This window comes from Salminus brasiliensis, chromosome 22 (genome assembly GCF_030463535.1).
Source record: "Salminus brasiliensis chromosome 22, fSalBra1.hap2, whole genome shotgun sequence".
NCBI classification, from domain to species: domain Eukaryota; kingdom Metazoa; phylum Chordata; class Actinopteri; order Characiformes; family Bryconidae; genus Salminus; species Salminus brasiliensis.
Genome location: NC_132899.1, coordinates 11,541,142 through 11,554,058, shown reverse-complemented (window position 1 = coordinate 11,554,058; position 12,917 = coordinate 11,541,142). Strand labels below are relative to the sequence as shown.

General features: G+C 43.3%; 1 protein-coding gene across 1 annotated transcript in view; it reads right to left on the bottom strand.

Moving 5' to 3' along the window:
* The window catches only part of bmpr1ab (bone morphogenetic protein receptor, type IAb), a 43,344-nt gene that overhangs the window by 2,600 nt on the left and 27,827 nt on the right, over positions 1-12,917 (bottom strand). Inside the window, exons 4-10 of the mRNA XM_072668008.1 lie at positions 3,020-3,191; positions 2,799-2,901; positions 2,190-2,289; positions 2,005-2,101; positions 1,611-1,746; positions 771-963; positions 215-512 (exon numbers count right to left, since the gene is read on the bottom strand). Of these exons, the coding sequence (XP_072524109.1) occupies positions 215-512; positions 771-963; positions 1,611-1,746; positions 2,005-2,101; positions 2,190-2,289; positions 2,799-2,901; positions 3,020-3,191 (1,099 nt within the window). The remainder of the gene's footprint in view (positions 1-214; positions 513-770; positions 964-1,610; positions 1,747-2,004; positions 2,102-2,189; positions 2,290-2,798; positions 2,902-3,019; positions 3,192-12,917) is intronic.

Sequence of the window (12,917 nt, the reverse complement as noted above, 5' to 3'; positions counted from 1 at the left end):
ACACAGCTTGTCTAGTCCCTAGACAAGGCATTAAGCACCATGCCTAATGCAATCAAATCCTCACAGCACCATTTCAAAAATCTAGCAGAAAGCCTTCCTTTCTGGACAGTAGAGACAGTTACTCTTTTTTTTTCTTTTTTTCTTGATTTTGAAACAAACACTGAATGAGCAGGTGTCCCGATACTTTTGTCCATACAGTCTAAATGCTGCATACCTGTTGAATTTCACAGCCAGACCCAGGTCAGCGATGCAGCAGGTCCCGTTCTTCTTGATCAGGATATTCTTGCTCTTTAGGTCTCTGTGGGCGATGGCGGGTTTGCCTTGTGTGCCGTAGATCTCTGTGTGGAGGTGGCACAGACCACAGGCTGCAGAGTAGGCCAGCCTTAGCAGAGCCTGAGTGTCCAGAGTGGTGAACTTCAGGTAATCGTATAGGGAGCCATTCTCATGGTAGTCTGTGATGAGGAAGAGCTGGGTGAAGGCTCCTGTGCCTTTAATATCGGCCGCAATGAAGCCTGGATAGTGGAAAGCAGGATGACACCAGGTAAAGATGCATATTTTTGTAGACCACACAAAGACCTCATATGATCAGGCTTGATTACTTTGGTATAATTTAGTGTTTTTTATGTAAAATTGAAGAATCTCAAAAACATTTTAAGTATAATTTTAACATTCCTTCAGTTTGATGCTCTTTATACATAGAAAGTATAAACTGACAAAAGCCTCTGCTCACTACTACACAGTCCTTGTCTGAATACACTGGTGTGTCCTACCTAGTATGTTCTCGTGTCTCATCAGTACGGTCTGATAGATCTCGGTCTCTCTGAACCAGCTGGCCTCCTCACGAGTGAAGAACACCTTCACGGCCACCTTCTCTCCTCTCCAGCGCCCGAGCCAAACTTCACCGTACCTGCCCTTCCCGATCTGTCGCACCATCTGGATCTGCTTAGCAATAGTACGCTGGACCTGAGAGGGAGAGCAGTACAACTTTCAGAGTTTATGCCATTTCATACAGTACAACAGCACAGCCCAAGCTTTCTTTACGTCTTCTTTTTGACTGATGTCTGTTTAAACATTTTACTGACTGTAACTACTGAAACTACTGGCCTGATATCTAATGGACAATCTTACCCCACAAAGTGCAGTCATGTGAAAAACTTAGAAGGTCTTTGTCTTTAACATATTTAAACATATGGACATTTGATCCTCATTTGAACAATATTAAACGATTATATTCCTTCGCAAATCATTTAGCAGAGAGCGTCTGATTTCTAATTGTTCAGAGATCTTTTTAATTCCATTTCCAGACTCCTCTGCATCTACAGACTTCTTTCTGAATGTTTAAATATGTTAAAAAAGGCAGGCTTTCTATGGAGTTTCCCCTTTTTTCATATAACTGTACAGAGAGTAACTAGTAGTAGAATCAAAACATATATGATAATATAAGCTATATTCCTTGGCATTCTGCAGGCATTTAGGTCTAAAAGGCAAATTGAACAGCTCCATCTTGACTGGGTCTTCTAATGATGTAAAACTGTACAGTAACAGGGGAAACCTGTATAGTTTTATAAGCACAGCAGGCTTGTAGCAAACAAGTAGATTTTGCTTTGTACCAGCAGAGGGAGCCCTGAGCCAGAGCCTGTGCTGGACTGGTTGATGAGGTCTTTGAGTGACTCTCCAACAGGGATAAAGGCCTCATCCTGTTCCAAGTCTCTCTGGTAGCGTCTCCTCTCCGTCTGCAGCTTATACCTGAACGAACAAACGCAAAAGGAATAAAGTTGGTGCACACCTTCATCATTAACCACCATATGGACTGGGCACTCAACAAGAACACCTACTGTCACTTATCACAATCCCACACACGTACTCATTCGACTCTTGCCGCTATCAGTGTAACAATCAACCTATCTTAACTGCCTTTACTGGGTGTGCCGGTGTTTTGTCCTATAAGACAGTCAGGCAGTCATAAAATGTGTTAAAGCTGTATTTCAAAACAACTTTTCTCACCTGTAGTAACACACAACTGTAATCGCTATAAGTGTGAAGCAGCACACGGTGACCGAGATCAGGAAGGCTAGCCAGTGGGTGCTCCCAAACAAGGGATCTACATTAGGACAGAGACACAGGTTTAAAATTAGGAGAAATGAGCGGGTTTAGGCTAGATATGATTCCTGATTTGAGCTCAAGTTCACCTGTGATAATAGGAGGTGGAAGAGTAGGCTGCAAGTCCCTGTTACAGAAGTCTGTGGAACAGCACTCGATCGTCCGCCTCGTCTGAGCGTTGGGCGAATCCTGAGACAGGGTAACAGTTTGCCATTATAAACAAAGTTCTTCAATGTTCAGAAACGTAAAATACGTCATTCACACACACTACTTTTACATTTTAATTACTACTGAATTTTAGGACACTGCTGTTAGGATTTGATTGCATTCAGCACCAAGAAAATTTGTGAGTTCAGGATTTTTGATTGACACCACCTCACCTCATCCTTGGATGGAGCACCAACCATCGTCTCAGTGCTCCACAGCTCATTGTAGGGGGGCTTTATACCTATCTAGCCCACACCTAGCATTAGGCATGGTGCCAATAGGTTCATGTTTACCTGCTCCAGAGAGTCCTACTCTCTTGCCAGTACTTCTCTACAGGGACTAAACTACGTGTATGTGCATTTGCACATCTGTGTCAACAAATGGGTGCAACTTAGTAGCTGAACGCATTCATTAGAAGCAGTGTCCACAAACATTTGGACACATTGCATATTTAAAATGGCTACATGTTGGTCCTTCCTCTAGGGGTCTACCTTGCACTGGAAGTGGGAGCCCTCATATTTCATGCAGCCAGATGTGAGGATAGCCTCTCCATGCTCGTCCTCCTCGATGATGGCAAAGCACTGCCCGTTGGTCCTACACAAATAAGGGTCCTGGTCAAACCTCTTTGTAATGCAATTAAAATGAAGCAAGACAGAGGCAGCGTGTAGAAAGATGAGGCTGGTTTAGCTGCTCATCAGAGCACGTGACTCACTCGCAGGTGTTGTTGGTGGCGTCCTCGGGGCAGTGGCCTGAGCAGTAGCAGCTGAGGAAGCGGGCTGCGTCCTCTGGGGCCACGGTGGAACCGTCTGCTGCTTGCGACCTTTTCGGATCAGAGCCATGCTTCACCCCTGTGCCATGCAGCATGTAGTCTGGGTTCTGCCCAACTAAAACCCACAAAGCAACCACGTATTAAAACAAATACACAAATGGACAATAGTATTGGTGGGACACCTGCTCATTCATGCAACTGTGATGGCTAGATGACTGGGTCAGAACAAATGCAGTGGTCAGTACCTACCAAAAAAGCTCTAAGAAAGGACAACCAACAGTAAACCCGGTGACAGGAGTCTTAGGCAGTTAAGGCTCATTGGTGTGACCCATGAAGTCTCCCACCTCACAACATAGAGGATTTAAAAGACCTGCTGCTAATGTCTGGATGCCAGATACCACAGGGCACTTTCAGAGGTCTTGTGGAGTCCATGCCTCGATAAGCCAGGTGTTTTGGTGGTACAAGGGGGACTTGCGTAATATTAGGCTTGTTTTAATGTTCTGGCTGATGGAAGAATATATATGAAGGGAGATTTTGTTAGCATTATAGACTAAACAAGAAAACCCAGGTGTTACAGCAGATTCTCATCTTCACTGACTCAAAATTGTGCACAACTGATTCACTGATGCTTTTGATGAATCACTCCTCTCTCTCCTTTACACTCACCCAAACATGCATCCATCTTTTGTGAGATCTGGAAAATTCAAATGTAGGATGCCATGAGATTCCAGGGTTACAACATCGGTAGCAGAGCAAACACCCTTGCAAGGGAAAGAGGAGAGCAATCTGTGCTAAGATTTGTAATCATACTTCTCCATAAATGTGTTCGCTAATGAGCTACTCGACCACAGAATCTTACAACAAGCACACAGAGCATTTCTTCCACACAGCGGAGCCTGTATTCCATTACAGTGCTGAAAATCACACACAGGATCTTGGTCAAATACATGGCAGGCGGCACAGCATGACCAAAACAGACTCTCAGACGGTGAGTAAGAGACAGAGATAAAGCCTGAAAGGGGGACAAAAGGGAGAGGCAGAAACATGGATGTCTGAGAACTGTAACCTGATCTGTGTGTGAGCATGTGTGCGTATGTGTGTGTGTGCGCGCGTCTCAGACAGACAGGGCGCATATTCCCCAGGCACAAAGGCTTCTGTGTTCAGCAGTGCAGTTCCTCTTAAAGTCATGCTGCTGTTCCTCGGCCTGCAGGTCCAGACAGGCCTCCGCACCGTCAAAATAAGCCCACGGCCACGCTGATGTTTACTCAAACACCACATTCCACACCTAGAGTCCCCGCTCCATTACCAGAGCCTGCCCCTCACCTCACAGCAACACAAACACCTCAACTCTCATACTGAGGCACAACCACAGACTACTGAGGCCATGATACCGCTTTCTTTTTCACCCCTTTTCTGACACCAGTACCAAAACCTTTACTCAAAACAGGTCAAAAGGTCCCCTCAAGGTCAAAAAGGTTTCTTGATGGGCGTCAGTTACATCAACTGAGGCTTCTTTAGAACTCATGTTAGTGTGTGTTGCACTGGTCCAGCAGTGCTGCATGAGTTTTTAGACACCATGTCCACTCCTACTACCTAGTTCGTCCACCTAGATGTAAAGTCAGAGACAGAAACTCATCTCTTGCTGCATAGTTTGTGTTGGTCATCCTCTAGTCCATCAGAGGTCACAGGACGCTGTTGTTGGATATTTGTGGTTGGTGGACTATTCTCAGTGACGCTGTGGAGCTCCAGCAGCACTGCTGTGTCCACACCACACAAAATAATACCTGCTCTGTGGTGGTCCTATGAGGTCTTGAACATTGAAGAACAGGGTGAAAGGAGGCTAACAGAGATGCAGAGAAACAGACAGCTAATATACGGGCGATATACAGCTGCTATGATAGCAACATTGCATCACTATAAGCTTTCTTTCCCAAAAACTGACACCTTTACAGGTGTTTTAAATGGAACGTAATGGAACGTATCTATTGGCCCATTCCTTTACAATTTTAACACAATGTAAAGAACAGCTGTTGCATTTATCTAAGAGCGGGGCAAAGTAAGCCCTGAGAATATACGGTAGGCAGCTCCACTCATATATAATCAGCACAGATACCAGGCAGCGACACCTCCAGCTCTATCAGGCTGGGTGGAGTCTTCCAGTCTGATATACGGCCTGATATCCACACTGCACTGGAGCCACGGAGCCAGCAGGCTTTGAACTCTGAAACACTGATATCAGCCAGTGAAAAGCAAAGACTACACATGGTTGAGAGACAGGGAGGAGTAGGGGGAGGGGTGTATAAAACCTTGCTTGCCTAATACTAAATAGGAAATGACCTCCGTGTCCCATGGTTTATGGGCTCTGCCACACTCAGCAGCTCATATTCCAAAAATCAATTCACCCATCATAGAGCCCTGCTGGTGCCCTGACGCTGACGCCTGCCTTCAACACAACATGACAAACTCTAAAGATGGTATAATTCAGATCACTGGTGATGTTGATCACCGCTTATAGCTATACTGACATAACAATGAGCTGTAAACAAACCTTCAAATAATTAACTTCTCTCCTCACTTATCACTAGCCACGTTTACTTGCAGCCTGGTAATCCGTTAATAATCCGGCTAATAGCTAAATTGGAATAGAATACGCCTGTGTTTACACCACAATCAGGATAGACTAGTCAGATTGAGGCCACTGAAGTTCTATCCAATTGAATGAGATGGGTGATCCTTTAAATAATAGGTTAAACAGAAGAATAATAGCCATGTAAACACCTGTATCTGATTATATTCCCCATTGGAAAGTTTATGTACGTGCTCAGAATGTGCAAGGCAACAGCAGCATGCAATATGACTAGAATAGAGGCGGTCATGCTTTCTCTGTCCGCTTCCTTCACCAGTGCTAAATGCCGCTTGAAGCGGACAGAGAATTTCACTCTCCATGCAGTGAACACGTACTCAAAGAGCCCCGATTCCAGTAATAATGCACTGAGCTGTTGGATTTTGCTGATAATTCAGAATCTGAGAATTCCGAGCCACGAGCAGTGGACACATACCGGTACAGTATATTCTGCAGGGATGAAAATCTTTTATCAAGTCACATAAAATCTGGAATGACCGCGATGTCATATGGACATTTAGCTTGCACTCAAAAGTCCTTTAGCACGACTCACTCCCACCAGCCTTTACTGTGCACTTTCATCCAGAGGTTTCGTGTCATCTGCGGTGGGACTGAATAGCTCATGTGCCTCAGAATGTTGGGAGGACATGACACCTTCCTCTCGCCCCTCCTCTAATAGTGTATTTCTCTGAGACTGCAATCACTTTCAAGCAATTATACGCACACACGCACGCACACGCACGCACTACACACACACACACACACACACTACACACACGCCAACTGAAAACTCTGGTAACACACTGCTGCTCCTCTTACTTTGGATTGGACTCACATGATGCTCCTTGTCTTGGTAACATGTACACCAAGTGCTCTTCACATGCACGTCATTTTGTATCAGATTACTTGTAGCTTGCATGTAAACGGAGATTTATCAGATTGTTGAGTTGCGTTTACATATAAACACCCCGGTGTAAATCTATAAACCGGTATGAATTCAATCGAAATGGAGAAAATATTTACACATAGCCTCTATATTTGGCTAAACATAATGTAGAACCTTTAACCATGTCCCACTCATGTATTCAATCCACTGCAAGCCTTAAGACAGTTACTACATATTTTCTCCATATGGTCATAAAAATAACCTTGTATCTCCATTGTTGCTATTTTTCATATTTTGATGTACTGTGCATCTGCTAGTTATTCTTAAGGTTTATTCTTCAAATTTTCATGATGTGAATGGACCAATAGAAAGGCTCCAAAATGACTTGGAATAAAATGGTATAACACTGACCATTAAAAGTGATGACAGTTCAGAGATAAGGTTGGCAGTTAAGAGATGCGCACAACACAACGTTGTTCTGCAGAGCTTTTAAAAACCAAGCAAAACTGTGAGAAAGAGGATTAGGCAGGAAAGTGAAAGGCCACATTAGCAGCATTTAAGAGGCAGGATTACAGGGCACTGGGTTAAGACCAGAAAGGAGGTGTGGTTTGGCCCTTTTCTCTATCACACACACACACACACACACACACACACACACACACACACTTTCTTTTTCCTACTCTTTCCTTCACCTTCTTCCTGGCAGCTCCAGAGCCGGTCCAGACACTCGCTTGTGTGATGCCAGTGATATAAATCTCTTGTTTATGTGTCAGGGTTTGATTTTTGCCGTTGAGAAATGTTCCGTTTGATGCTGCGGAGGAAAACGCTCCTTAGCCCCTCCATTAAGCTGAGCGTAAAATACACACGTTGAAAGCGTTTAATTTCATATCTTTGATCACCTCGCAGTTTAGGCCAGGCGCCACCGTTGTCAAACAGGGCCTTGAGCGATAATGGACGAAGAACCGGTAACGTAAACACTGCTTGACCCAAAAAAAAAAAAAAAAGAAGTCTGCTCAGGAGAGGTGAGAGTCCACACTGGGGAGTCCCTCAGAGACAGCGTGTGTGGAGACACACACACACACACACACACACACACACACACACACACACACACACACACACACACACACACACACAGTTCAGCTTCCCCTCGCTCCCTCTCTGCCCATGTCCAGTAAATCTGAGGGAGGAATGCGAGGAGTGGAGCCAGAACACAGGCTGCTTTTAAGCGTCTGTAAAAGCCAGGCCAGTCTGTCATGATGTGTTCTGTTCATGTCCACACATTTCAAGGAGCACAACACAAGGTTTTAGCATTAGCATCTTAAAATCACAACAGTGCTACACCAGTGGTCCACACCGTTCCCACAAGTTTTAAATAAAGGTAGAAATCTGCAGTAAACCCAGAATTGAGAGTCTATTTGTAGTCTTGGAGAGTTCCACATCTCAGCAGGTACAGCGCAACAACATTAGCTGCAACTCTTCAAGTCGTAATGGTGCCACAGTGGTGGTTCCCAATCCTGATCTTAAGTAGTGTTCACATATAAACTCTGCAAAATGTCCAGAGAATCAGGCCCAGACTTTATCTGGAGTCGCCCTTTCACACATGTAGCATACAGCCGAAGATCGTCTGTGCGAGATGCGAGATCTCTCTGCAGGAAACGTTCTGCTGCGTTTAGGCAAGGGGCGGAACCTGTGTGGCGCATGGCGGTGGCACGGCATGACCCACGGTGAATTCTCTGGAAAAATACTTGCTCTATTCACACATGGGCTCACTCGGATATTACCCGGACTTTGCACCGGGGGCTGGCAGGACAAAGTCTGGCTAATGTTCGGTACGACTGACACTGGACACTTGCATTCGCACACACTGATCCCAAACACGATGACGGCTACAACAACAAGGGATGTACAATGCATCAGAATCATAGCTGGTCTCCTTTTTGAAGTGTATGACATTGATTTATCATGGTCAATATTTTAAAAACTGATGCGTGAGGGTGTGTTTATTGTCTTTAGAACAGCCGAATGTTCAGGCGAAGTGAATGCACTTTACTGCATTTGTAACCCTACAGAAAATATTACATTATAATACATTTTAATATAACATGACGTAATACACAAGTATTAAACACAGTACCACTGTAGCCATTACAAACAATGCTTTCAGCAAAGCCCAATGCTCAGCTACTCTGTTTTACAATATAAATAAATGAATAAAAAAAATGATCATTAAGGCCTGTGTAAAACCCTGACTGCAAATCAAGCCTGAGGTACGTCAACTATTGTAATTAAGAATGGTCTGCTTAATCAAATTTCCAAAAAAAAATTTCAATTTCAAAAAATTCATTGACTTTTCAAACCTTGTGTTAACACTTGGAGGAGCCAACATGGGTTCCTCTAAGCAAACGATCATAAAATTGAAAATGTCAATCAACGTTATTGATTAAATGTTATTAAGATAATGACAGTTCAGGGGAACTGTGGAGGTAAAGATGGGCTTTGGCAGAGCAAGAGAACACTGAACTCTATGAGACCATTTATTTGTTGATTCAGGCAGGGTGCAGTATTGGAACCACAACTCAACACCAAGTATTGCTACACAACGTCTACAGAAGCCTGATGAGTTTTAGAAATGACAGGACTAAAGGACTAATGAAGTCAAAGTACAACTCTCTGGCCACAATCAGCATAGGGACAATTTAGGTGGGGGTGGGAGGAATGATCACGCTTCGCGGTTGTGTTGCCGCCAGTGGCATTGGCAAGAATACATGGGTGGAGGGAAGAATGGATTCCACAAAATACCAGCAAATCCTGGATCCAAATGTCAAACCATCTGTTTAAAGGCTGAAAAGAAGATTGCTTCTACAACACAAAAACATCAAGATCCACCATGATCTACATGCTAAGACACAAACTAAAGTTTTGAGAATGGCTCTCGCAGTCCCCTGACCTAAACATCATTTAAAATGAGCAGCTAGATTTTATTTCTGAGCTCATTTTCATGGTTTCAAAGTTGGGGGACATGGATTTACACTGTAATTATAGAATGGCCCATTAATACTACTATATGTTTGGGTATAGTAGCCTTCCAAAGCTCAATCATTCAAACTCAACTAAGAAAATGCTTGTGTAATTAGATAATGCATTAGAGCAGGTGTGTTAGAGCAAAGAAAACATCAGGTTTACTCCAAATACAAGACTGCAACCCATTGAGCTGCACAAATCACAGAACCTGGGAGGCATGAAAGAAACAAGACAAATAAGGCCCGAGTTAGAGCACGGAGTCTGTAAATCAGTGCACACGCAGTTTGTTGAGCGTGCACCTCGGAGAGACTTCAATAGCTCAGATTACTCCACCAGCAAAGGCCCTGAACACATCTCTCTCTGCTCCTCCCTTGAAATGGAGCTATACAACGTCTCCCTGCTCCTACATGTGTGCTTAATTCTGGCTGGCCGTCACGGCGGAGTCTGAGGTCTGGCAGTGCTCAGGCTGTAATGAGTCCCTCTGACCGCATTCTCTGAGCCTGCAGGCTGCTCCGCTCCACACCACGCAGCACTGAGCCGAGTCGGCCTCTTAAAGAGACAGCGGCCCTCATCTAACCCCAGCTCCCGCCGCCATTTCCCACTCAGTCAAAGCCCCAGCACTGCCACACACATACACAAACACATTCAACAGTATACTGTTCAAATAAAGCTCCCTAATGACTCGGGACTGGGACAACGTCTAAAAAAAGGGCCTCAGAAAGTCCTGCGAATGGCGCTCTTGAGTAACTTTGTTGATGTAAAGGTTCAATGACAATTTAAAGGTTGTTCCTAGAACTTTTTTTACTAGATGGAGGTTCCTTAAACAAAGTTTATTTCATTTTGAAGAACCATTCATGTAAAGGCTTCTTGGGGTATTGAAATCGGTCTTTTGTGATACTGAACAAACAACTCTTGTTGACACATTTACTTTAAAAAAAAAAAAAACTTTAAAAAATGTTAAAAATACTCAGAAAGTTCCTTAAGGCCACATTTCTCCAAAGATCTGATATATAGCCATTGGGTCTGCGAGCAAAGACAAACTTTGACATGAGCCGAAACTGAAATTTGAAGTACAGTGATGACATCAAATCTGATTTTACAGTAGACCAAACTGGAATCTGCCTTGAAGTTCTAGCAAACGAAGCCATAAACATGGATATAAAACATCCTGATTACACCAGGAAAACAACAATTCAACAAATCTTTAGACAAAAAACCCCCCAAAAAAACAACCAAACAAACAAAAAACCCATGAGAGACAGAGTGTGGAAACCATTAGAAGCTAGGGGTGCAACAACTAATCGACAGACGACCAAATTAGTTGCCAGTGCCATCAGGGAAGTATCTCACGCAAACTAGGAATGGTTCTGGACGTGCATGAACCGCGGATTAAAAGCCCAAGTTATACCATAATATTGTGGACTACAGTTTTACTGCTGCGTTTACTTTTTACAGTAATAACTCCCTCAATTATTACTGTCTCAAATGGACAAAAGCTGAGTGTAAAAAGAAGAAATCTTCAAATAAGACAACCCGGAGACGTTCTGAATGAGGAGAGAGCTTACTGGCTGAAATATGAATGGGAGTTCTCATGGTGCTTAACATGCTGCCTGTTTACAGATAAAGTCCTGCCCTTCAACAAAAAGAGCCAATTAGCTTTTAATGGCTAAGAGCAGAGGAGGGTCAGCGACAAAATAAATATGAAAATAAATAAATGTCAAAATAAAAGTCAGTAATGCAAAAGAAGCAGTAACACTAAATTACTGTCAGACTGAAAGCTAAAATTACTGCCTCACATTCATTCTCCTTTGTTTTGTTTTTGTTTATTTTTTTATCCAAAAAACAACAGGATTAAAAACTGATTAAAGGGAAAACTGATTTAGTGTGGTTATATTTTATTGCTGCTACTTTGAACATTCTTGGTTGTCAAGAAAAATATATTGGAGTTTTATCCTTTATATTAGCAGGAAAGCTCATTAAAACAGTCAATGTTTTGGTCATTTAGCGATTCATAATCAAAAGAATAGATTATTCATTTTTAATAATCAAAATATTAGTTGGTTGCAGCCCGAATTGAAGCTCAGTGGATTGACAAACGCTAAAAGCCACACATCACTGGGGAAGATCCTTTACAAAAGAAAACGCACTTGGTTGCAAAAGCCTTAGTAAAGGAACCAAATGAGGTTCCTCAAACCTCTGCATGAAACAGATAACAACATATGTCAGTTTTGCAACAGAAATCATGCAGGGAACCCAAATGTTAGATGAAACGGCACTAGCAGACTAGCAGTAGTTTCCCTCTAGCTAGAAGGCCTCTCTTCAGGGTGAACATCTGGGCTTTAACCCTATTAAAACAGAGGGCAGCACGGGCAGCTCAGAACGCTCAACGGCGCGCTCGTAAGACCTGGGAGGAAGAGGTGAACGAGGAAATGCTGAGAATGCAGACACCAAAGCATGGAAAGTTCCCACCTTGATAAACAGGATATGCCAGCTGGCTTATCGCTGCTTTGAGGGAAACAAGTCGTCATGACAACTCCATCAAAAACCACACCAAATTAAAAAGAAGAAAAACTCATAACATGAAGAAAAGTCCCGCAAACTGCCTTAAATGGAGAGAAAAACAAAAACTCATGACGAAACCGGCGCTGTCAGAACAACGCTGTGTAGTTCCAGGTTGGTCATGTTTTATTTAGGACAGATTAGGCCTAGTCCTGGACTACCCTGCATTCGGTAGGGAGATTCTCCACTGAAAGGAAAATGCAGTCCAGGACTACCCTTTTTTTTTTTTTAATAAGCATAAATGTATACATGCTGAAGTTCTCAGGAAAGAGGTGTCGCAGGTCTGATAGAGTCAGTGACTCTGGAGTTTAAAAGGTGAAATAGAGAAACATGAAGACAATAAAACCTGAATATCACATGTGAAAGCTTCCCGAAGCGTACCGACTTTCACAGAGCTGCAGGAATGTTTGAACAGGAAATGATGCAATAACTCAGCCAAGTCTGTGAGTCTATAATCATGGCAGTGCTCATTCAGACAGCGCCTCAGCGTCTAAGGTAGAGCCGCGTAGAGTCGTACAAATCTCTCGTCGCCATAAGGCCACAGAATCTCTCAGAGTATCCATTAAGCCCATCAAAGTAACGTTTGAAAACAAGCCCGTGTCATTTGTACAGGAGAGGACGGACAGTTTTAAGCGTCGTCAGCAGGTTATTCGGCACGCTGCACACTGCTGAACCTCTCAGGCTGTTCAGAATCAGTCTGAAATAAAGGAGGCAGGGGAGAAAAAAAAAAAGAAAAAAAAAGGGAGGAA